The sequence below is a fragment of the Salvelinus namaycush genome, chromosome 18 (genome assembly GCF_016432855.1).
Source record: "Salvelinus namaycush isolate Seneca chromosome 18, SaNama_1.0, whole genome shotgun sequence".
Classification (NCBI taxonomy): Eukaryota; Metazoa; Chordata; class Actinopteri; order Salmoniformes; family Salmonidae; genus Salvelinus; species Salvelinus namaycush.
The window spans coordinates 42,843,687-42,866,246 of NC_052324.1; the positions used below are offsets into that span (position 1 = coordinate 42,843,687).

Consider the following 22,560-nt stretch of genomic DNA (forward strand, 5'->3'; position numbering starts at 1 on the left):
CAGATTTACGGCACAAACCGTCAATCTGTTACCAAACTTAGCATCTGCAATGTTCAAGAAAATGTGGTTTGTTCAACTTTGCATTCATTGGCTTTTGTTAGACTCAGATTTTTCACTTTAAAAGTGTCTGTGTCACTCTGTTACAGGTGTGATTGAAGGGTACACAGAAAATCTTAGTCCTGCGTGTTCGGGCTGGAAGCCTAAGTGAAATAAATAATGAGAATCTTAAGGTTAGGTATTAACCTCAGAAGGATTAAGGTTTGGGATAGGTTTGAGGAGTTAGCCTACCGAGGTCAACTTGGTCAACTCGGGATAAGCTGTACCACGAAAGTGGCTGACCTTTTTATCCAGGTAAATTTCTGTGGCAACAAATCCTTCAGAACTAACCTGCTCCGGGGCAGGCTAAGTCTGAGTTAGCTGCGAGTTGAGGACCAATGAAATCGGATTCCCTCCCTCTCGCAAAGATTGCATCATCCCCTTAATTTGAGAAAGACAACTGATTTTAAAATATTTTATTAATTATATGTTCTTTTTGTCTTTTTAATTATAAAAAAATATGAAAAAATACTTATCAAGCTCATGTGCCTTTTTACAGAGGAGTGGCTTCCATCTGGCCACTCTAACATAAAGGCCTGATTGGTGGAGTGCTGCAGAGATGGTTGTCCTTCTGGAAGGTTATCCCATTTCCACAGAGGAACTTTGGAGCTCTGTCAGAGTGACCATCGGGTTCATGGTCACATCCCAGACCAAGGCCCTTCTCCCCCGATTGCTCAGTTTGGCCGGGCGGCCAGGTCTAGGAAGAGTCTTGGTGGTTCCAAACTTCTTCCATTTCAGAATGATGGAGGCCACTGTGTTCTTGGGGACCTGCAGTAATGTTTTGGTACCCCATCCTCAGATCTGTGGTTAGACACAATCCTGTCATGGAGCTCTACGGACAATTCCTTCGACCTCATGGCTTGGTTTTTGCTTTGACATGCACTGTCAACTGTGGGACCTTTTATATAGACAGGTGTGTGCCTTTCCAAATCATGTCCAATCAATTGAATTTACCACAGGTGGACTCCAAGTTGTAGAAACGTCTCAAGGATGATCAATGGAAACAGGATGCACCTGAGCTCAATTTCAAGTCTCATAGCAAAGGGTCTGAATACTTATGTAAATAAGGTATTTTTTTGTTGAGGACTAATAAATATGACCCTGATATACAGTACCAGAAGGAAATCAGCTATCAAGTGCTCAGCATATGTGGTAACTTCTTCAAGACTGTTGGAAAAGCATTCCAGATGAACCTGGTTGAGAGAATGCCAAGAGTGCAAAGCTGTCAAGGCAAAGGGTTGCTACTTTGAAGAATCTAAAATATATTTTGATTTGTTTAACACTTTTTTGTTGTTGGTTACTACATGATTCAATACGTGTTATTTCATAGTTTTGATGTCTTCACTATTATTCTACAATGTTGAAAATGTAAAAAAATAAAGAAAAACCCTGGAATGAGTAGGTGTGTCCAAACTTTTGACTGGTACTGTAAAAAGAGGCCAAGGTAGGTAGTTTGTGTGAACGAGGACGGGCAAATGTTGTCCAAGTCCCTGCTTCTGGAGGCGTGTGGCCTAACTGTGGTGCTTCATCCTTGCCTTTCACACTCGCCAGACAGGAGTTTGCCGTACGCCAAATTGAGTTGTGGGAGAAATGAGGTCAGTCAAGTCTGCTAGTCGAATGGAGGCTGAGGCTGGCATACCTCGCCGCCGTGCGTCAGCTCGAACAGTTTCTGTGGCGGTTTCGTTGTTAAAACACCCAGTGTTTCCGTATTGCAGCTCAGACCGTTCTGATTGGAGCACCTGCACTTGTTACTGTTCATTTCAGGTTGTGTTGCTGATAAAGTCGATTTGAGTTGGGTCCGTTTTTTATTTAGGTATATATTTTTTTTTACCTTGGACCCCCCCCCCTCTTCTCTCCAATACAATACCGAATTAACTGATGTATTGCAAGAGCAGTGCATAACCTGGGTCGACACAGCATAACCTGGGTCGACACAGCATGCCCTGAATCTTCCACTCTGAATTTAAGCTGATCTAAATGAAAAATGGAGGGAAGACAATAGCAAGTCTGTTAAGTGTCAACAACAGCAGGGCAGGGGCGGCCTCCCTCCCTCCCTCCCTCCCTCCCTCCCTCCCTCCCCTCCCACTCACTAAGAAGGATCTGAGAGGATCGATGTTGTCCCTACTCTCTTTCACTTCTCTAAAAGGCTTTTTAAACGCTGATTCATCTGGCAGGAGAAGTAAAACACCGTTCTCCTGCATCTCTACCGTTCCTGTACTGGGCCATGTGCCATGGATTACTAAGCAGGCACAAGTCTTGTCTAGTAGGTATTTCATCAGAAGAAGTCATGATGTCCTAAAATAACAGTCCCTGTTAGGATCACAATTCTACTTGTGTGTGTGCTACAGAAGTGTTTTTTTCCCCGGAGTACCCCCCCTCACCCTAGCCAGTCCAATGTTCCTTGATGTACTCCAGAACTAACACACAGCTAAATGATTGTGATGATCAGGTGACTAAATCAGTTGTGCCAGTGTACTGGAGTAGAGGTTTTAAGAAACAGTACTGCTCTATTAGACCGTCCCCGGGTAGACCTGAACACAGTTGTTTTAAACGTGTGTAAGTAAGCATTTTCACGGTAAATTCGGCGCATGTGACTAATATTTTTTTTTAAATTTGATTTATATTCTCCCATGTGATGCCATGAAGTTGTCTAAAATCATATCTAATGTTATTTGTCACATGCTTCGTAAACAACAGGTGTAGACTAACAGTCAAATTCTTACTTACGGGCCCTTCCCAACAATGCAGAGATGTATTTTTTTTTTTTATCGGATGTATTTATTTAAGATATTAACGAGGAATAAATCGAAAAATAAAAACAAGGAATGAATACTCTTAAGTCAGTCAGACTAACCTGTTTAAAAAAAAAAATGCTACGGGACTATTTTATCTCTGGGCTCCAATGCCTCACCACTACCCTGTCGGTCTGATTTAGTATATGGCCGGAATATGTTTTTTTATTTTTATTTTTACATGGCCTTCTCAAACTAAATATCAAGCTCTCACTACTGCACATCTGTTTAATATCTCATTGTTGCCAACAGCCAGGTGCTGACGACTCTGGCCCACTTGAATTTGAAACATTTTATTTCAGTTTTTTTTTTGTTCAAACACTTCCTGGGGATTGAATGATTAGTTAGTTAGCTGATTGCCTCGAGCTCTCTCTGAACCTAGCAATAATCTCAGGCTAGATGCTAGTGCCATCCCAGAGCCGTAGACAGTGTCATCCTCTCTCTCTAGGTTTATAAATATCTGACCTAAAACCAACCACCTCCCTTTATCTTCTAGTCATGGTCACTACCGACTTGGAGGGAAAGATGGGAAGAGTAGGGCTAAGCTACACAGTGGTAGTACTCCTGACTTGTTTTGGCTAATTTAAGGATCAAAGGGATGGTGAGCCCTGTTTAAGTGCTCATAGTTTCCATGTTTCTCCAACATATCCTCGAGTACCCCCAGCTAGCTAGTTCTACATGTTTGATCTATTCAGAACTAGCACACCTGATTCAACTACCGAAGGGCTTGATGATTAGTCCCCCCCCCAAAAATGATATCAAGTCACCTTGTATTGGAATACTTAAAGTAAGTGGAACTGGCTGGTTGGGGTTATCTGAGGAAAGGTTTGGAAACAATGGAATTAATAAATATGTAGTCAAGTGTCGTAAACAATCAGTCATAGGCCTGTCATAAGTGATGTCATAAGGTCCCACCCCACACTTTGGGTCTTGTGACATTGGTCTAGAGCTCATTATTGCATGCCAGGGTTCCTATGGCAAATATAATTTCCTTGTAAAAGCATGGATGCTTGTTTTGAAGCAGTCTACTCGTGGAAGTTTATAGAGCAGGGTCGGAATAACAGGAGGCTCTTTTTAAAACACGAGAGCCAGTGTCTTTTCAAAACCCACAAACCACGAGGCCACAATGCGTTCTTCTCTTATTACATAATGTATGACATTCTTTTTAACAAATTAGCAAGCTAGACCAATTAAATGTTGGATAAACAAGCTTTTATACAGAACACATCTGAATAGTTTAATGAACAGGTGTTTTTATTTTTTTAAACAGAAGACCGAATTACCTAGCCTGGTTCGTCAAACCTGACAGAAAAAAAAGAACTGAAAGAATGTTTCTCCTCATCAAAGGGCTTCTGTTGATTCCAGAACGCCTGGAAAGTTCCAGGGAGAATGACAAGTCAGCGCCATGTTCTGTTGGGGTGATGTATACGCTCCTGGTGCAGAATCTCTCAACTGCACACCAAAAGCAAGCTGCGCTCTATTTTTAGACCGACAACCTAGAACGAAGATACATTTTGTGAACATCATTATGGTGTAACTTTGGTAGACTCGGGGGGGGGGGGGGGGGGATTTTTAAGCTGTGTTCTTAACATATACTTACTAGCCTGAAGTGAAGTGTGCTACAGAGGAGAGCCTTGATGTTAGTGAGTGGGAAATAAATATCCACATCCGCACATGGAGACCACAGGGTGTGTGGTGTAGATCCTAGACCTGTGTGTGTGTGACAGAGGTGAATACAATCCATTACAAAGTGAAAGCTTAGTAATACACAGTAAACACTGTACTGAGTAGGCTCGGGCAGTATCCAGATTGTCATACCGACCTTGTGCTGTCCTGGGATATTGAATTAATACTGGCACTGAACACAAGGGGAGCTATTTTCAAACTCCACTGAGCCTCTGTTATCTGAAGGTTAGCAATGCTAACAAGTAAATGTAAAATCCCATAGAAAATGCTAGCTAAATGCTAATGAGCGCAACATTTTATACAGTCTGACACACAATGTCTGCAGGACAGACATTTTAGCTCAGTTATACAAGTAACAAAAAAAATGCTACTCACAGTTTGCGGTACGCCCAAAACAAATATTAGACAGCAAGGCTCTTGATCCAGAAGGGGATTCTCTGTTCTCTACCAAGAGAAGCTTGATTTTGCAAGAAGCTAACCTCTTAGCTAGATAACTAGCTACTAAATTAGCAAACCAAATGCAGAGCATTTATCACATTTGAGACAGTTAACTCCTCAATAGTTATAAGATAGAGCTGGCAAACATTTATATCACGTGCAGGGGGGGGGGGGGGAGTACTGGGGGAGTGATGAGGGTGGGGAAGTGATGAGTGGGGGAGGGTGGGGAAGTGATGAGTGGGGGAGGGTGGGGAAGTGATGAGTGGGGGAGGGTGGGGAAGTGATGAGTGGGGGAGGGAAGTGATGAGTGGGGGAGTGATGGGTGGGGGAGGGTGGGGAGTGATGAATGGGAAGTACTGGGGGAGTGATGAATGGGGGAGGGTGGGGGAGTGATGATGGGGGAGTGATGAGTGATGGGTGGGGGAGTGATGGGAGGGTGGGGGAGTGATGAATGGGGGAGTGATGAATGGGGGAGTGATGAATGGGGGAGTGATGAATGGGGGAGTGATGAATGGGAAGTACTGGGGGAGTGATGAGTGGGGGAGGGTGGGGGAGTGATGATGGGGGAGTGATGATGGGGGAGTGATGGGTGGGGGAGTGATGGGTGGGGGAGTGATGGGTGGGGGAGTGATGGGTGGGGGAGTGATGGTGGGGGAGTGATGAATGGGTGGGATTAAAGTTTCACATGTGGGGGCGTCTGTTCTCTGAACCCCGAGAGAGGGAGGGGGGCGTCTGTTCTCTGAACCCCGAGAGAGGGAGGGGGGCGTCTGTTCTCTGAACCCTGAGAGAGGGAGGGGGGCGTCTGTTCTCTGAACCCTGAGAGAGGGAGGGGGGCGTCTGTTCTCTGATGAACCCTGAGAGAGGGAGGGGGGCGTCTGTTCTCTGATGAACCCTGAGAGAGGGGGGCGTCTGTTCTCTGATGAACCCTGAGAGAGGGAGGGGGGCGTCTGTTCTCTGATGAACCCTGAGAGAGGGAGGGGGGCGTCTGTTCTCCGATGAACCCTGAGAGAGGGAGGGGGGCGTCTGTTCTCCGATGAACCCTGAGAGAGGGAGGGGGGCGTCTGTTCTCTGATGAACCCTGAGAGAGGGAGAATTCCATAACAGAAAACACCATGTCATCATCAATGACATCATGCATCAGATGGATGAAACTATCTGCTTCATGCCTGAACAGAACACACACCATCTGTGTTTGTCCCTTTATGAAGCTACTAAAGCCTTTTACTCTTCCTGTTTCCCCCCATTTCCTTATTGGGTTTCTCTTTTCTACTCCTCCTCTTGCTTTGGCAGCCCTGACAGTCCGTTGGAATCGTAATCCAGTTGGTTGTATTCCGTTACGCCTACTGTGTGGGTGTTGTGAAGCAGGCCTGTCATTAGTGGGGAATTTTCCCATCTGTGCTCTAGATTCAGGGACCATGACCTCGCCCGGCCTCCACTAAAGCCCAGGCTGAGCCATGACCTCGCCCGGCCACCACTAAAGCCCAGGCTGAGTCATGACCTCGCCCGGCCTCCACTAAAGCCCAGGCTGAGCCATGACCTCGCCCGGCCTCCACTAAAGCCCAGGCTGCGCCATGACCTCGCCCGGCCTCCACTAAAGCCCAGGCTGAGTCATGACCTCACCCGGCCCGCTACTAAAGCCCAGGCTGAGCCATGACCTCGCCCGGCCTCCACTAAAGCCCAGGCTGCGCCATGACCTCGCCCGGCCTCCACTAAAGCCCAGGCTGCGCCATGACCTCGCCCGGCCTCCACTAAAGCCCAGGCTGAGCCATGACCTCGCCCGGCCACCACTAAAGCCCAGGCTGAGCCATGACCTCGCCCGGCCTCCACTAAAGCCCAGGCTGAGCCATGATCTCGCCCGGCCTCCACTAAAGCCCAGGCTGAGCCATGACCTCGCCCGGCCTCCACTAAAGCCCAGGCTGAGCCATGACCTCGCCCGGCCTCCACTAAAGCCCAGGCTGCGCCATGACCTCGCCCGGCCTCCACTAAAGCCCAGGCTGAGCCATGACCTCGCCCGGCCTCCACTAAAGCCCAGGCTGAGCCATGACCTCGCCCGGCCTCCACTAAAGCCCAGGCTGCAACGTCAGCTCCCCTCCTTTTCTTTTATTTCCTCTGGGCTTGACACACACACACACACACACACACACACACACACACACACACACACACACACACACACACACACACACACACAGCGCGCTGGCCAAGGTAGCAGAGATTTTGTTTTGTGACCTTCTCAGTTGTTCAACGTCTGGTGCCTTGTTAAAAGGACTTTTTACTTAAAAATGCATGAAAGAATAAAATGACTCTCCTCTCCCTTCACTCTGCTGCTGATTATTTTAGAGGGCACTTTGCCTTGAACACGATTACATTGTTAATCTGTGTAAGATTATACTGTGCCTTCAGAGAGTTATCATACCCCTTGATTTATTCAATTTTTTGTTCTTACAGCCTGAATTCAAAATGGATTAAATAACAATTCTCACCCATCTACACACAATACCCCATAACCACAGGGAGATTTTTGTTGTTGAAATGTTAGAAAATGTATTGAAAAATGAAATACAGAAATATCTCAATTACATAACTATTCACACCCCTGAGTCAATACATGTTAGAATCACCGTTGGCAGTGAGTACAGCTGTGTTGTCTTTGCACACCTGGATTATACACATTAGTTGATTGTTTATCATTGCTAGACAGCCATTTTCAAGTATTACAATCAATTTTCAAGACAATTTAAGTCAAACTGTATCTACACGTGAATATTCAATGTTGTCTTGGTAAGCAACTCCAGTGTATATTTTTTGGCCTTGTGTTTTAGGTTATTGTCCTGCTGAAAGATGGATTAGTCTCCCAGTGTCTGTTGGAAAGCAGACTGAACCTGGCTTTCCTCTAGGATTTTGCCTGTGCTTAGTTCTATTCAGCTTATTTTTATCCTAAAAAACTCCCTAGTCCTTGCCTATGACAAGCATATCCATAACATGATGCAGCCACCACATGCAGTAATTTTACTTTAGTGCCTTATTGTTAACAGGATGCATGTTTTGGTATATTTTTATTCTGTACAGGCTTCCTTTTCACTGTAATTTAGGTTAGTATTGTGGAGTATCTAGAATGTTGTTGATCCATCCTCAGTTTTCTCCTATCACAGCCATTAAACTCTGTATTTTAAAGTCACCACTGGCCTCAGGTTGGAATTCCTGAACAGTTTCCTTCCTCTCTGGCAACTAAGCTAGGAAGGACTCCTTTATCTTTGTAGTGACTGGATGTCACCATCCAAAGTGTAATTAATAACTTAACCATTCTCAAAGGGATATTCGATATCTGCTTTAAAAAAAAAAAAATATCTACAAATAGGTGCCCTTTGCAAAGCTGTCATCAAGGCAAAGGGTGGCTGACTTGAAGAATCTAAAATCTATTTTGAATCTAAAAAATATTTTTTTTGCTTACTACATAATTCCATATGTGTTGTTTTGATGTCTTCATTATTATTATTATACAATGTAGAAAATAGTAAAAAATTAAGACAAACCCTTGAATGAGTAGCTGTGTCCAAACTTTTGACTGGTACTGTGTATATATAGGAGCTACCGAATGTCATTTTTTGGTGAATTTGGACATCTACAAGCGAATGTGAACGAGAGACATTGTGCAAATAAACAACACATGCTTGTCTGAAGGAAGAACAGTACTGGCTCTGGAGCGGCATGTGTACATGTTGTGTCTGTGTGGAGTCTGGAGTCGCTAGTGTGATGGGCCTGCCTGCTATGCTTAAAAAAAGATGGGCGAGGAGCAGACGTGCCCGAGAACAGTGGAGGAAAAAAACGCAAGAAAATCAAAAGATTGCGGTGGCAGCTGTACAGATAACTCATTCTAAGGGCTTTGACTTATCAAACACGACGGAAACCTAACACAATATGATGCCCCTTCACCTTATTAATTCAGCCACTTACTTAAATAACTAGCAAGTTAAACATATTTTTTCCCCCCACAGGAACAAATAAGAAATGCATAAGAAATATCTTTCTGTTCTAAAATGCTTCTTATTGTAATTTCTGCTCGGCATCAGACTAATTTTGTCCTTCAGTTGCACTTCTCCACTTAATTTGTGAAGGGGCATTTTATCAGCAGACAGTGCTCTGACTTATGTGTAGCTTATTGTCTCTGGTACTTTTCTTGGTGTAGCTAGCCTAGTCTTCTTAGGTAAAATGCAAGATGAACTTTAAGCAAAACCTTAGGAAATGATGGCCAGGCATTGCTTTTGCAATGTAGACCTTGCTTTGTCATTGTAAGATAATTTAATACCAGCCAAATACAGTTGGTCTTCTGTTGTCATCTGATGGAAATTAAGATTTCTGCTGACTGTGTAGCACAAATGTATTTTTTGAGAAATAAAAAATTGAGTTGCAAGTCAATGATCACTCTTTTGAAGCAAAAAAAACACTTGATTTTGAATATAAAACGTGACCCCCTGTATACAGCTTCTCCCGTTGTGCTATTTACAAACAAACGTGACTGGCTCAACTGTTCTGGGGAACTATGGGAAGCTTCATAATATGACTGGCTCAGCTGTTCTGGGGAACTATGGGAAGCTTCATAATGTGACTGGCTCAACTGTTCTGGGGAACTATGGGAAGCTTCATAATGTGACTGGCTCAACTGTTCTGGGGAACTATGGGAAGCTTCATAATGTGACTGGCTCAACTGTTCTGGGGAACTATGGGAAGCTTCATAATGTGATTGGCTCAGCTGTTCTGGGGAACTATGGGAAGCTTCATAATGTGAAATATGACTGGCTCAACTGTTCTGGGGAACTATGGGAAGCTTCATAATGTGACTGGCTCAGCTGTTCTGGGGAACTATGGTAAGCTTCATAATGTGACTGGCTCAGCTGTTCTGGGGAACTATGGGAAGCTTCATAATGTGACTGGCTCAACTGTTCTGGGGAACTATGGTAAGCTTCATAATGTGATTGGCTCAACTGTTCTGGGGAACTATGGGAAGCTTCATAATGTGACTGGCTCAACTGTTCTGGGGAACTATGGGAAGCTTCATAATGTGACTGGCTCAACTGTTCTGGGGAACTACGGGAAGCTTCATAATGTGACTGGCTCAACTGTTCTGGGGAACTACGGGAAGCTTCATAATGTGACTGGCTCAGCTGTTCTGGGGAACTACGGGAAGCTTCATAATGTGACTGGCTCAACTGTTCTGGGGAACTATGGGAAGCTTCATAATGTGACTGGCTCAACTGTTCTGGGGAACTATGGGAAGCTTCATAATGTGACTGGCTCAACTGTTCTGGGGAACTATGGGAAGCTTCATAATGTGACTGGCTCAGCTGTTCTGGGGAACTATGGGAAGCTTCATAATGTGACTGGCTCAACTGTTCTGGGGAACTATGGGAAGCTTCATAATGTGACTGGCTCAACTGTTCTGGGGAACTATGGGAAGCTTCATAATGTGACTGGCTCAACTGTTCTGGTGAACTATGGGAAGCTTCATAATGTGACTGGCTCAACTGTTCTGGGGAACTATGGGAAGCTTCATAATGTGACTGGCTCAACTGTTCTGGGGAACTATGGGAAGCTTCATAATGTGACTGGCTCAACTGTTCTGGGGAACTATGGGAAGCTTCATAATGTGACTGGCTCAACTGTTCTGGGGAACTACGGGAAGCTTCATAACGTGACTGGCTCAACTGTTCTGGGGAACTATGGGAAGCTTCATAATGTGACTGGCTCAACTGTTTTACATTTTTTACATTTAAGTCATTTAGCAGACGCTCTTATCCAGAGCGACTTACAAATTGGTGCATTCACCTTATGATATCCAGTGGAACAGCCACTTTACAATAGTGCATCTAAATCTTTTAAGAGGGGGGGTGGGGGGGGTTAGAAGGATTACTTTATCCTATCCTAGGTATTCCTTAAAGAGGTGGGGTTTCAGGTGTCTCCGGAAGGTGGTGATTGACTCCGCTGTCCTGGCGTCGTGAGGGAGTTTGTTCCACCATTGGGGTGCCAGAGCAGCGAACAGTTTTGACTGGGCTGAGCGGGAACTGTACTTCCTCAGAGGTAGGGAGGCGAGCAGGCCAGAGGCGAGCAGGCCGTTGTTCTGGGGAACTACGGGAAGCTTCATAACGTGACTGGCTCAACTGTTCTGGGGAACTACGGGAAGCTTCATAACGTGACTGGCTCAACTGTTCTGGGGAACTACGGGAAGCTTCATAATGTGACTGACTCAGCTGTTCTGGGGAACTACGGGAAGCTTCATAACGTGACTGGCTCAACTGTTCTGGGGAACTACGGGAAGCTTCATAATGTGACTGGCTCAACTGTTCTGGGGAACTACGGGAAGCTTCATAATGTGACTGACTCAGCTGTTCTGGGGAACTACGGGAAGCTTCATAATGTGACCGGTGAAATGAACAACGTGATCTGCTTTAGCTCCTGATGTATTGCACAATTTGAATGCAGGTTACTTAAAAAGTAGCCACAAAAACTTAAAAGAACATTATTCAACAGTATAAAAAAAAAAACATCTCGTGGCTATTTCCAAATACCCCTGTAATACGGTATACCGCCCAAGCCTAGTTGCCGGGACCAATCTCCTGTACAGAGGCTTCCTTTTGTCCAGACACACACACACACACACACACACACACACACACACACACACACACACACACATCTTTCCAGCAAATTGGTACGCAGGGTACAAAGCCCCCTAAGAAATCATCCGTCCTGAGGCACTCTGGGAGAATAATGGACTCTATAGCCGCTGCACTTCCGTGGTTGGCATGGCAGAGTGTGTGAACTAAAGCAACAGAGCTTTGATTTTAGTGAGAACCTGATCCTGATCCATATGGCTCCCGTCAGAGAGGGAGAGACCGGCAGGCTCGGTAGAGAGCGAGCGTTTGGTTATTTAGTTAATTGGTTATTTTCTCTCTGTCAGAATTTGCAAATATTTGTCCTCTGTCCTTTTTTCTTTCATTTTCAATACTCCCTGATTTGACTAGCTTTCCTTTCAGTGAATATTAGTGAGCTGGACACGGTCAATAAACTGTGAATGTAGGTCCGTTATCATTCTACAGTTTTAATTTGGTTTCAGTCATTTTAAAGTATGTTGAGTTTGTCCGTATGTCTTCACCCCCCCCCCCCCATAACACAAAAAATATGTGACCCGTTTCAGGAAACTAGGTCACTACTTCACAGGAGAGCCGTTTTTTAACGTGAACAATTTAAAAAAAATCAAAATGCATTCTCAAACGTGAACTTTCATGTGCCTTATTAATAACAGACTTGTACGTCATCTGTAAATACTAATACAATTGTTAAATTACTAGCCTACTTGGTTTAGCCACAGAAAAAGTTAGCAACCATCCTGCTAGCTGATTGGCTGAGATGATAATGACTGGGCTGGACGTGCCGAGAGATGATTTTGAGCAGGTCAGTATGTCTAGGTAATCCTGTCTAATGTAGATAAAAAAAAAAAAAAATGAGTTGCATAGTAGAACTGCGTAAGTGTTGCTCTCCACTTTCTGGAGGACTGAGTTTTGAAATCAGTGGAATTAGAGTCTGATAGCTAAGGAGATGGAGAAAACACCGGTCACCGGATTACATCTTCAAACCTAAGGGTAACCATGGCATCCGACAGGAGACGCGCCCGTCAATGAATGATAGTCTAGCTAGCTACATTTTCAGATATTGTTTACCTACCTGCAGATTTCATGCAGGGTAGTAACGTCATGAGTTGGGATAATGGTTCATTGTTTAGCTAGCTAGCTACATGTCTTAACAAAAGACTCCACTATGCAAGTAACTATTTCGGGTACATTCGTAAATTCAGTCTCTGCTCCGATTTCAGAGCACTCTCGTCTGAGTGTGACGGAGCGAAGAATAACTGATGAATTTACGAACGCTCAACACCTGTTGAATATGGCCGGTGTCAGTAAACGTCGGCAAAAAAGTGTAATTAAATTGTTGCCAGCAGCACAGTTAGTCACCAACACTCTAGATAACATGAAACAGCCTAACCAGCTCTGCTAGGGTGAGTAAAATGGTCAGTGTTTGGGTGGGGGCTAAAGCTTAAGAGGGTGTGAATAACGCTGAATGGGTGTAGACAAAGAAGAGCTCTCCAGTAGGTACCAAAACATTCAAAGGCCATTTTCTCAAAAGTGAGGTTACAAGTTTATCTAACTTTCAAAACAGCATTTCTTTCCCATTTGTTCCTCAAATACAGTGTATGATATACAATTTTCTAGCTCTGTGTCTCTGCTTCTATCCAATGTAAAAAAAATATATAAAAAATATCCAAATTTGCTTCATAAGACCGAAAACAAGGTGGTCGGTCACCATATTATATACAGTGTTTACCATATATGTCTTGCTCTCTCTCACTCTATAACTCGTTGTATTCAGGACAGAAAGTTAATTTCTTTGCCACATTTATTTGCAGTTTTACTTTAGTCTTATTGCAAACAGGATGTATGTTTTTGAATATTTTGTAGTCTGTACTGACTTCCTTCTTGACTGGGAGGTGTAATGAATATCTTCACCATGCTCAAGGGGATATTCAATATCTGCTTTTTTTTTTTACACATCTACTAATGAGTTCCCTTCTTTGCGAGGCATTGGAAAACCTCCCTGGTCATTGTGGTTGAATCTGTATTCACTACTCGACTGATGGACCTTACAATTATCTGTATGTGTGGGGGATGCATGGATGAGGTAGTCATTAAAACATTTTTTAAACACTTATTGCACCCAGAGTGAGTCCATGCAACTTATTATGTGACTTGTTAAGCACATTTTTACTCCTGAACTTATTTAGTTTTGCCATAACGAAGGGGTTGAATACTTATTGACTCAAAACATTTCAGCTTTTCATTTTTTAAATTAATTTGTAAAAACATAATTCCACTTTAACATTATGGGGGTAATGTGTGTGTAGGCCAGTGACACATCTCAATTGAATCCGTTTTTAAAAAATTCAGTCTGTAACACAACAAGATGTGTAAGTGAAGGAGTGTGAACACTTTCTGAAGGCACTGTGTAGTGCACTACTTTGGACCAGAGCCTTATGGGTCTTCATAGGGAATAGGATGCCATTTGTTTTTGAGAAACCCTTAGGCCCAGTTGGCTATAACAGGCTGCATCAGCAGAGCAAAGCAGTCAAAAATTAACAAAAAAAAACCTATGCCAACAAACCGGTTTGGTTTCTGCTGACTGACTGTTGTTGGTAGTAAAGTACAGACAATTTCCATTTTTAAGGTGCCTTTCCTGTAAGGTGTCTTTCCTGTAAGGTGCCTTTCCTGTAAGGGTGTCTTTCCTGTAAAGGTGCCTTTCCTGTAAAGGTGCCTTTCCTGTAAAGGTGCCTTTCCTGTAACAACTATTTAGTGTTTCGTTACTGCATGTGAAACTAGGCCTACGTACTGTAACTGAAGAACGTCACCCAGGCTTTTCTGGAACAAACACCATTATCCAAATAATCATGTCATACAGGGAAGAACAATGAAGCTGCTCATAAAAAAAACACTAGTTATATTTACCCCAATACATCCTCTCTGTTCATATTCAGAACAGGAAGTGACCACGAGATAGCGTACGTACTGTCAAGAGTTGATTAGTGTCGCTCTCGGGTTTCGACTGCGGCGTTTTGTTGAGTTCCCACTCGGCACAGCTTGAGTTGAGGAGGACTGGTTAAAGTTTTGACTATCGCAATGGTCAGATTCCCAGAATGCACTTTGTATTGGACTGCAATGCATCTATAGTCAGAAAACAAGAACAGTTTCCCAACACGGATAATGATGGCGATAAGTCTCTAGCAGGCTGTGTTTAACGTTAAGTCAATTTTAATTTCACTTAGGCTAACTCAATTCACTTTAATTAAGGTTGTACCTTCCTCCCTGCATTAAACCCTGACATACTTTGTTGTCATGATGATGAGGTTAACCTGCTCTGTTGTTGTGGTGATCACGTTAACCTGCTCTGTTGTCATGGTGATTAGCGTATCCAGAGGGTATGTGAGGTGTGTCTGGCTTCTCCTCTAATGTATTAACCGCTGTTCTGTGTGGCTCTGGGTAGCTGATAACACAGTGGGGGGGGTGTGGCTCTGGGTACCTGATAACACGGTGGGGGGGTGGCTCTGGGTACCTGATAACACGGTGGGCGGGGTGTGGCTCATCCCCTCTTTATATCAGAACAGGCCTTCATTATCTTATTAGCTTATCACTGCTTTATCATGTACAGATGAGTAGCAGTGGTGATTCCCCCCGAGCAGACTGTAATGAGTCAGTGGTGATTCCCCCTGAGCAGACTGTAATGAGTCAGTGGTGATTCCCCCTGAGCAGACTGTAATGAGTCAGTGGTGATTCCCCCTGAGCAGACTGTAATGAGTCAGTGGTGATTCCCCCTGAGCAGACTGTAACGAGTCAGTGGTGATTCCCCCTGAGCAGACTGTAACGAGTCAGTGGTGATTCTCCCTGAGCAGACTGTAACGAGTCAGTGGTGATTCTCCCTGAGCAGACTGTAATGAGTCAGTGGTGATTCTCCCTGAGCAGACTGTAATGAGTCAGTGGTGATTCTCCCTGAGCAGACTGTAATGAGTCAGTGGTGATTCTCCCTGAGCAGACTGTGGTGATTCCCCCTGAGCAGACTGTAATGAGTCAGTGGTGATTCCCCCTGAGCAGATTGTAATGAGAATCATGCTCTACTGCGCTGTCACAGGAATGACAAAGTCCCACCAGATCTAGAATAGTACTATCAGTGTACACACGTGTACTTGCCTCCTACTGTGGTCAGTCCGTCTCCTCTATGAATAACATTGTGCACCTTTCCTACTCTGACTCTGCTTTGTGAACACAGGCCCTGACTGGAGCCCTCTCCTCCTGTCCCTGACTGGGGCCCTCTCTCCTCCTGTCCCTGACTGGGGCCCTCTCTCCTCCTGTCCCTGACTGGGGCCCTCTCTCCTCCTGACCCTGACTGGGGCCCTCTCTCCTCCTGACCCTGACTGGGGCCCTCTCTCCTCCTGACCCTGACTGGGGCCCTCTCTCCTCCTGACCCTGACTGGGGCCCCCTCTCCTCCTGTCCCTGACTGGGGCCCCCTCTCCTCCTGTCCCTGACTGGGGCCCCCTCTCCTCCTGTCCCTGACTGGGGCCCTCTCTCCTCCTGACCCTGACTGGGGCCCTCTCTCCTCCTGACCCTGACTGGGGCCCTCTCTCCTCCTGACCCTGACTGGGGCCCTCTCGCCTGCTGAGTCTGTGTGTGTGTTCAGGCTCCTTGTTCCCGTCAGACCACTTCAGGGAGCAGAGTTTGTTATGCAACAAGGATGCCATAGTAGGATACTTCTTTCTCCTGGCCCTGCAACAGGTCAACAGGTCTTTGAAGCCTCCTGTTCGGTCCACTAATGAGAGAGAGAGAGAGAGACACACCCAGGAGCACGTGGAGTGTGTGTGTGTGTGTGTGTGTGTGTGTGTGTGTGTGTGTACTCAACATGTATATGATGCTAACTGTTCTCCTCCTGGCTCCTCTCTCCAGGCGGTTTCTCCGTGGTGTTCCTGGCCCGGACACAGAGTGGCATGCGCTGCGCTCTCAAGAGGATGTACGTCAACAACGTCCCTGACCTCAACATCTACAAGAGAGAAATCACTATTATGGTGGGCATATAGAGTGAGAGACTGGGTGTGTGTGTTTTTTGCACCTTAACAAGATTGCTTGATTTTAGGTTTGTGACGGTCATTGAATTTTAGATGACTGTTATTGGCCAACCAAATCAACATTTTTATTTATAAAGTCCTATTTTTACATCAGCAGATGTCACAAAGTGTTTATACAGAAACCCAGACTAAAACCCACAAATGATCGTGGTCACCGTAATAACTATTCAACCAACATTTTCTCCGCTCCTGACTGCATGTGCTGCCATAGAACTATGATGAATAAAACAGGCGTCCCCATTCCAGTCAGTGATGGCATAATGTGTCGGACCGGCCGGACATCGTAAGTGTACCAATGGGAGCAAAGCAGGAAGCAAAAGCCAGAAGTATGTCCTGTGATTTTAGTTATACATTTTTTTTTTTATTCAAGGCAACGGACATTACAGGGACACATCAGTTTAAAAAAAATATGTTTTTAACTTTTATTTAACTAGGCAAGTCAGTTAAGAACAAATTCTTATTTACAATGACGGCCTACCCGGACGACGCTGGGCCAATTGTGCTCCACCCTATGGGACTCCCAATCACGGCCGGATGTGATTCAGCCTGGATTCGAACCAGGGACTGTAGTGACGCCTCTTGCACTGTGATGCAGTGCCTTAGACCCCTGCGCCACTCGGGAGCCCAGTTAGAGGTAGACTCAGAGAAATGACGGCACAAAATAAAGAGCATAGTGGAATCGGTTTCCGCTACAACTAACGAGCGTTGAAATGTGAGGCTCGATTTCTCCTCTGTTTTGGTCCCGAGACCACGCTCTTAACGGCGTGACGCGAACACGTGCAGATACTGTGTGAGAGCGAAGTCTTGCATCTCGCTCATCTCAATATCTGCGTTTCTGCTCGTGGCAACGTCATTTAGCTGAGTCTACCTTTAAAAAAAAAAAAAACATTTGAATGAACATTCTACATTAGCGTGGAACCTCGCTTGTTCCAGCAAAGGAGCAACAACGTTTCATCACGTTAAGGCTGTTAGCGCAGAAAGGGACTCAACAACGTTTCATCACGTTAAGGCTGTTAGCGCAGAAAGGGACTCAACAACGTTTCATCACGTTAAGGCTGTTAGCGCAGAAAGGGACTCAACAACGTTTCATCACGTTAAGGCTGTTAGCGCAGAAAGGGACTCAACAACGTTTCATCACGTTAAGGCTGTTAGCGCAGAAAGGGACTCAACGTTTCATCACGTTAAGGCTGTTAGCGCAGAAAGGGACTCGACGTTTCATCACGTTAAGGCTGTTAGCGCAGAAAGGGACTCAACAACGTTTCATCACGTTAAGGCTGTTAGCGCGGAAAGGGACTCAACGTTTCATCACGTTAAGGCTGTTAGCGCGGAAAGGGACTCAACGTTTCATCACGTTAAGGCTGTTAGCGCAGAAAGGGACGCAACAACGTTTCATCACGTTAAGGCTGTTAGCGCGGAAAGGGACTCAACAACGTTTCATCACGTTAAGGCTGTTAGCGCAGAAAGGGACGCAACAACGTTTCATCACGTTAAGGCTGTTAGCGCAGAAAGGGACGCAACAACGTTTCATCACGTTAAGGCTGTTAGCGCAGAAAGGGACTCAACAACGTTTCATCACGTTAAGGCTGTTAGCGCAGAAAGGGACTCAACAACGTTTCATCACGTTAAGGCTGTTAGCGCAGAAAGGGACTCAACAACGTTTCATCACGTTAAGGCTGTTAGCGCGGAAAGGGACTCAACAACGTTTCATCACGTTAAGGCTGTTAGCGCGGAAAGGGACGCAACAACGTTTCATCACGTTAAGGCTGTTAGCGCGGAAAGGGACGCAACAACGTTTCATCACGTTAAGGCTGTTAGCGCAGAAAGGGACTCAACAACGTTTCATCACGTTAAGGCTGTTAGCGCAGAAAGGGACTCAACAACGTTTCATCACGTTAAGGCTGTTAGCGCAGAAAGGGACTCAATCGCATGAATGCCGTCAGCTGTTCGTTCCACAATTTATAATAAAATTTATATAAATTTATATATAAAAACGGTTATGACATTTTATTTTAATGGTGGTTTTCATCCGTAACTGTTGGTAATACAGTAATTGTGACAGCCCTAGCTTGAATTTGTCTTTGTAATGTTTTACGCCATCCAGAAAATCCACTTGTTATATGAACTGAATTGCCTCCAAGAGAGTAGATGAACATGCAATTTTTTTTACTGTAACTTTGAGTTTGTCTAACTCAACAGCTAGTTGTTTTCTGTGGGGTGTGCTGACTTAAACCGTGAGTAACATATACACTACCGTTCAAAAGTTTGGGGTCACTTAGAAATGTCCTTGTTTTTGAAAGAAAAATATTTTAAAATAACATTTAAATTGATCAGAAATACAGTGTAGACATTGTTAATGTTGTAAATCACTGTTGTAGCTGGAAACAGATTTTTTTTTTTAATGGAAAATCTACATAGCTGTAAAGAGGCCCTTTATCAGCAACCATTACTCCTGTGTTCCAATGGCACGTTGTGTTAGCCTTTTAAAATGATCATCTTGGATTAGCTAATTGATCATTAGAAAACCCTTTTGCAATTATGTTAGAACAGCTGAAAACTGTTGTCCTGATTTTAAAGAAGCAATAAAACTGGCCTTTAGACTAGTTGAGTATCTGGAGCATCAGCATTTGTGGGTTGGATTACAGGCTCAATATGTCCATAAACAAAGACCTTTCTTCTGAAACTTGTTCTGAGAAATGAAGGCTATTTCAAGCGAGAAATTGCCAAGAAACATAAGATCTCATGTAACGCTGTGAACTACTCTCTTCACAGAACAGAGAAAACTGTCTCTAACCAGAATAGAAAGAGTGGGAGGCCCCGGTGCACAACTGAGCAAGAGGACAAGTACATTACTGTGTAGTTTGAGAAACAGATGCCTCACAAGTCCTCAACTGGCAGCTTCATCTCAACGTCAACAGTGAAGAGGCGACTCCGGGATGCTGGCTTTCTAGGCAGAGTTGCAAAGGAAAAGCCACATCTCAGACTGGCCAATAAAAATAAAAGATTAAGATGGGCAAAAGAACACAGACACTGGACAGAGGAAGATTGGAGAAAAAAAAGTGTTATGGACAGACCAATCTAAGTTTGAGGTGTTCGGATCACAAAGAAGAACATTTGTGAGATGAAGAAAAGATGCTGGAGGAGTGCTTGGCGCCGTCTGTGAAGCATGGTGGAGGCAATGTGATGGTCTGGGGGTGCTTTGGTGGTGGTAAAGTGGGAGATTTGTACAGGGTTAAAGGGATCTTGCAAAATGGAGTGATAGCCTTCCTTCTTCAACGCCATGCCATACCCTGTGGACAGCGCTTAATTGGAGCCAATTCCTCCAACAACTGGACAATAACCCAAAAGCACAGCTCCAAACTATGCAATAACTATTTAGGGAAGAAGCAGTCAGCTGGTATTCTGTCTGTGCTGGCCACTCCATTATAGTCTCAGGTTCTCAACCCTATTGAGCTGTTGTGGGAGCAGCTTGACTGTATGGTACGTAGGAAGTGCCCATCAAGCCAATCCAACTTGTGGGAGGTGCTTCGGGAAGCATGGGGTGAAATCTCTTCAATGCTAACCATGTGCTAACCATGTGCTAACCATGTGTATGTGACCAATAAAATTGGATTTGTCTTCGGAAAGTATTCCACGTTTTCCACATTTTGTTAGGTTACAGCCTTACTCTAAAATAGATTTTAAAAAATAAATAATTCTCAGCAATCAACCTGTAATGAGAAGGTGTAAACAGGTTTTTAGAAATGTTGGCTGAATTATATAAGTATTCAGACCCTTTACTCAGTACTTTGGTGATGCTCTTTTGGCAGCGATTACAGACTCGGGTCTTCTTGGGTATGACGCTACAAGCTTGGCACTCCTGTATTTGGGGAGTTTCTCCCATTCTTCTCTGCTGATCCTCTCAAGCTCTGTCAGGTTAGATGGGGAGCATCGCTGCACAGCTATTTTCAGGTCTCTCCAGAGATGTTCGATCGGGTTCAAGTCCGGAGTCTGGCTGGGCCACTCAAGGACATTCAGAGACTTGTCCCGAAGCCACTCCTGCGTTGTCTTGGCTGTGTGCTTAGGGTCTTTGTCCTGTTAGGTGAATCTGCACCCCAGTCTGATGTCCCGAGTGCTCTGAAGCAGGTTTTCATCAAGGATCTCTCTATACTTTGCTCTGTTCATCTTTCCCTCGATCCTGACTAGTCTCCCAGTCCCTGCCACTGAAAAGAAACCCCGTGGCATGATGTCACAGTACATCCTCCTGATGTGACACTTTGCATTCAGGCCAAGGAGTTCTATCTTGGTTTCATCAGACCAGAGAATCTTGTTTCTCACGGTCAGAGTCCTTTTAGGTGCCTTTTGGAAAACTCCAAGTGGGCTGTCATGCCTTTTACTGAGGAGTGGGCGTCCGTCCGTTCACTTTACCATAACGGCTTGATTTTGTGGAGTGCTGCAGAGATGGTTGTCCTTCTTGAAGGTTCTCCAGAGGAACTCTGGAGCTCTGTCAGTGATCGTCTGGTTCTTGGTCACCTCCCTGACCAAGGCCCTTCTCTGACTGCTCAGTTTGGCCGGGCGGCCTGCTCTAGGAAGAGTCTTGGTGGTTCCAAACTTCTTCCAATGATGGAGGCCACTGTGTTCTTGGGGACCTTCAATGCTGCAGAAATGTTTTGGTACCCTTCCGCAGATCTGTGCCTCGACACAATCCTGTCTCGGAGCTCTACGGACAATTCCTTCGACCTCATGGCTTGGTTTTTGCTCTGACATGCACTGTCCACTGTGGGACCTTATATAGACAGGTGTGTGCCTTTCTAAATCATGTCCAATCAATTGAATTTACCACAGGTGGACTCCAAGTTGTAGAAATATCTCAAGGATGATCAATGGAAACAGGATGCACCTGAGCTCAATTTCAAGTCTCATTGCAAAGGGTTTGAATACTTATGTAAATAAGGTATTTCTGTTTTATTTTTAGAAAATGTGCAAAACATTCATGTCTTTGTCATTATGGGGTAGTATGTGAAGATAGAGGAAAACAATTAATTTAATCCATTTTATTTTCTATTTTAGAATAAGGCTGTAAAGTAACAAAATGTGGAAAAAGTCAAGGAGTCTGAATACTTTATAGAATGAACTGTACAGATACGTGCACACACACACACACACACACACACACACACACACACCGTGTGACCTTCTGGAACCCTGACGGTTGACCTGGTATGACTTCTTGACAGTAACGTGGCTGTAACAGTGCCGTGGATGTAACTGACGTGGCTGTACCGTAGATGTGACGTGGCTGTAACTGTGACGTGGCTGTACCGTAGATGTGACGTGGCTGTACCGTAGATGTGACGTGGCTGTACCGTAGATGTGACGTGGCTGTAACTGTGACGTGGCTGTAACTGTGACGTGGCTGTACCGTAGATGTGACGTGGCTCTACCGTAGATGTGACGTGGCTGTACCGTAGATGTGACGTGGCTGTACCGTAGATGTGACGTGGCTGTACCGTAGATGTGACGTGGCTGTAACTGTGACGTGGCTGTAACTGTGACGTGGCTGTACCGTAGATGTGACGTGGCTCTACCGTAGATGTGACGTGGCTGTGACACACTGGGACAGGACGTGACACACTGGGACAGGACGTGACACACTGGGACAGGACGTGACACACTGGGACAGGACGTGACACACTGGGACAGGACCTGACACACTGGGACAGGACCTGACACACTGGGACAGGACCTGACACACTGGGACAGGACCTGACACACTGGGACAGGACGTGACACACTGGGACAGGGCGTGACACACTGGGACAGGGCGTGACACACTGGGACAGGGCGTGACACAC

At 44.9% G+C, this 22,560-nt stretch overlaps 1 protein-coding gene across 2 annotated transcripts in view; it reads left to right on the forward strand.

Moving 5' to 3' along the window:
• The window catches only part of LOC120063468 (BMP-2-inducible protein kinase-like), a 96,150-nt gene that overhangs the window by 19,266 nt on the left and 54,324 nt on the right, over window positions 1-22,560 (forward strand). For both annotated transcript variants that reach the window (XM_039013849.1, XM_039013850.1), the window contains exon 2: window positions 16,551-16,669. In XM_039013849.1, the coding sequence (XP_038869777.1) occupies window positions 16,551-16,669 (119 nt within the window). The remainder of the gene's footprint in view (window positions 1-16,550; window positions 16,670-22,560) is intronic.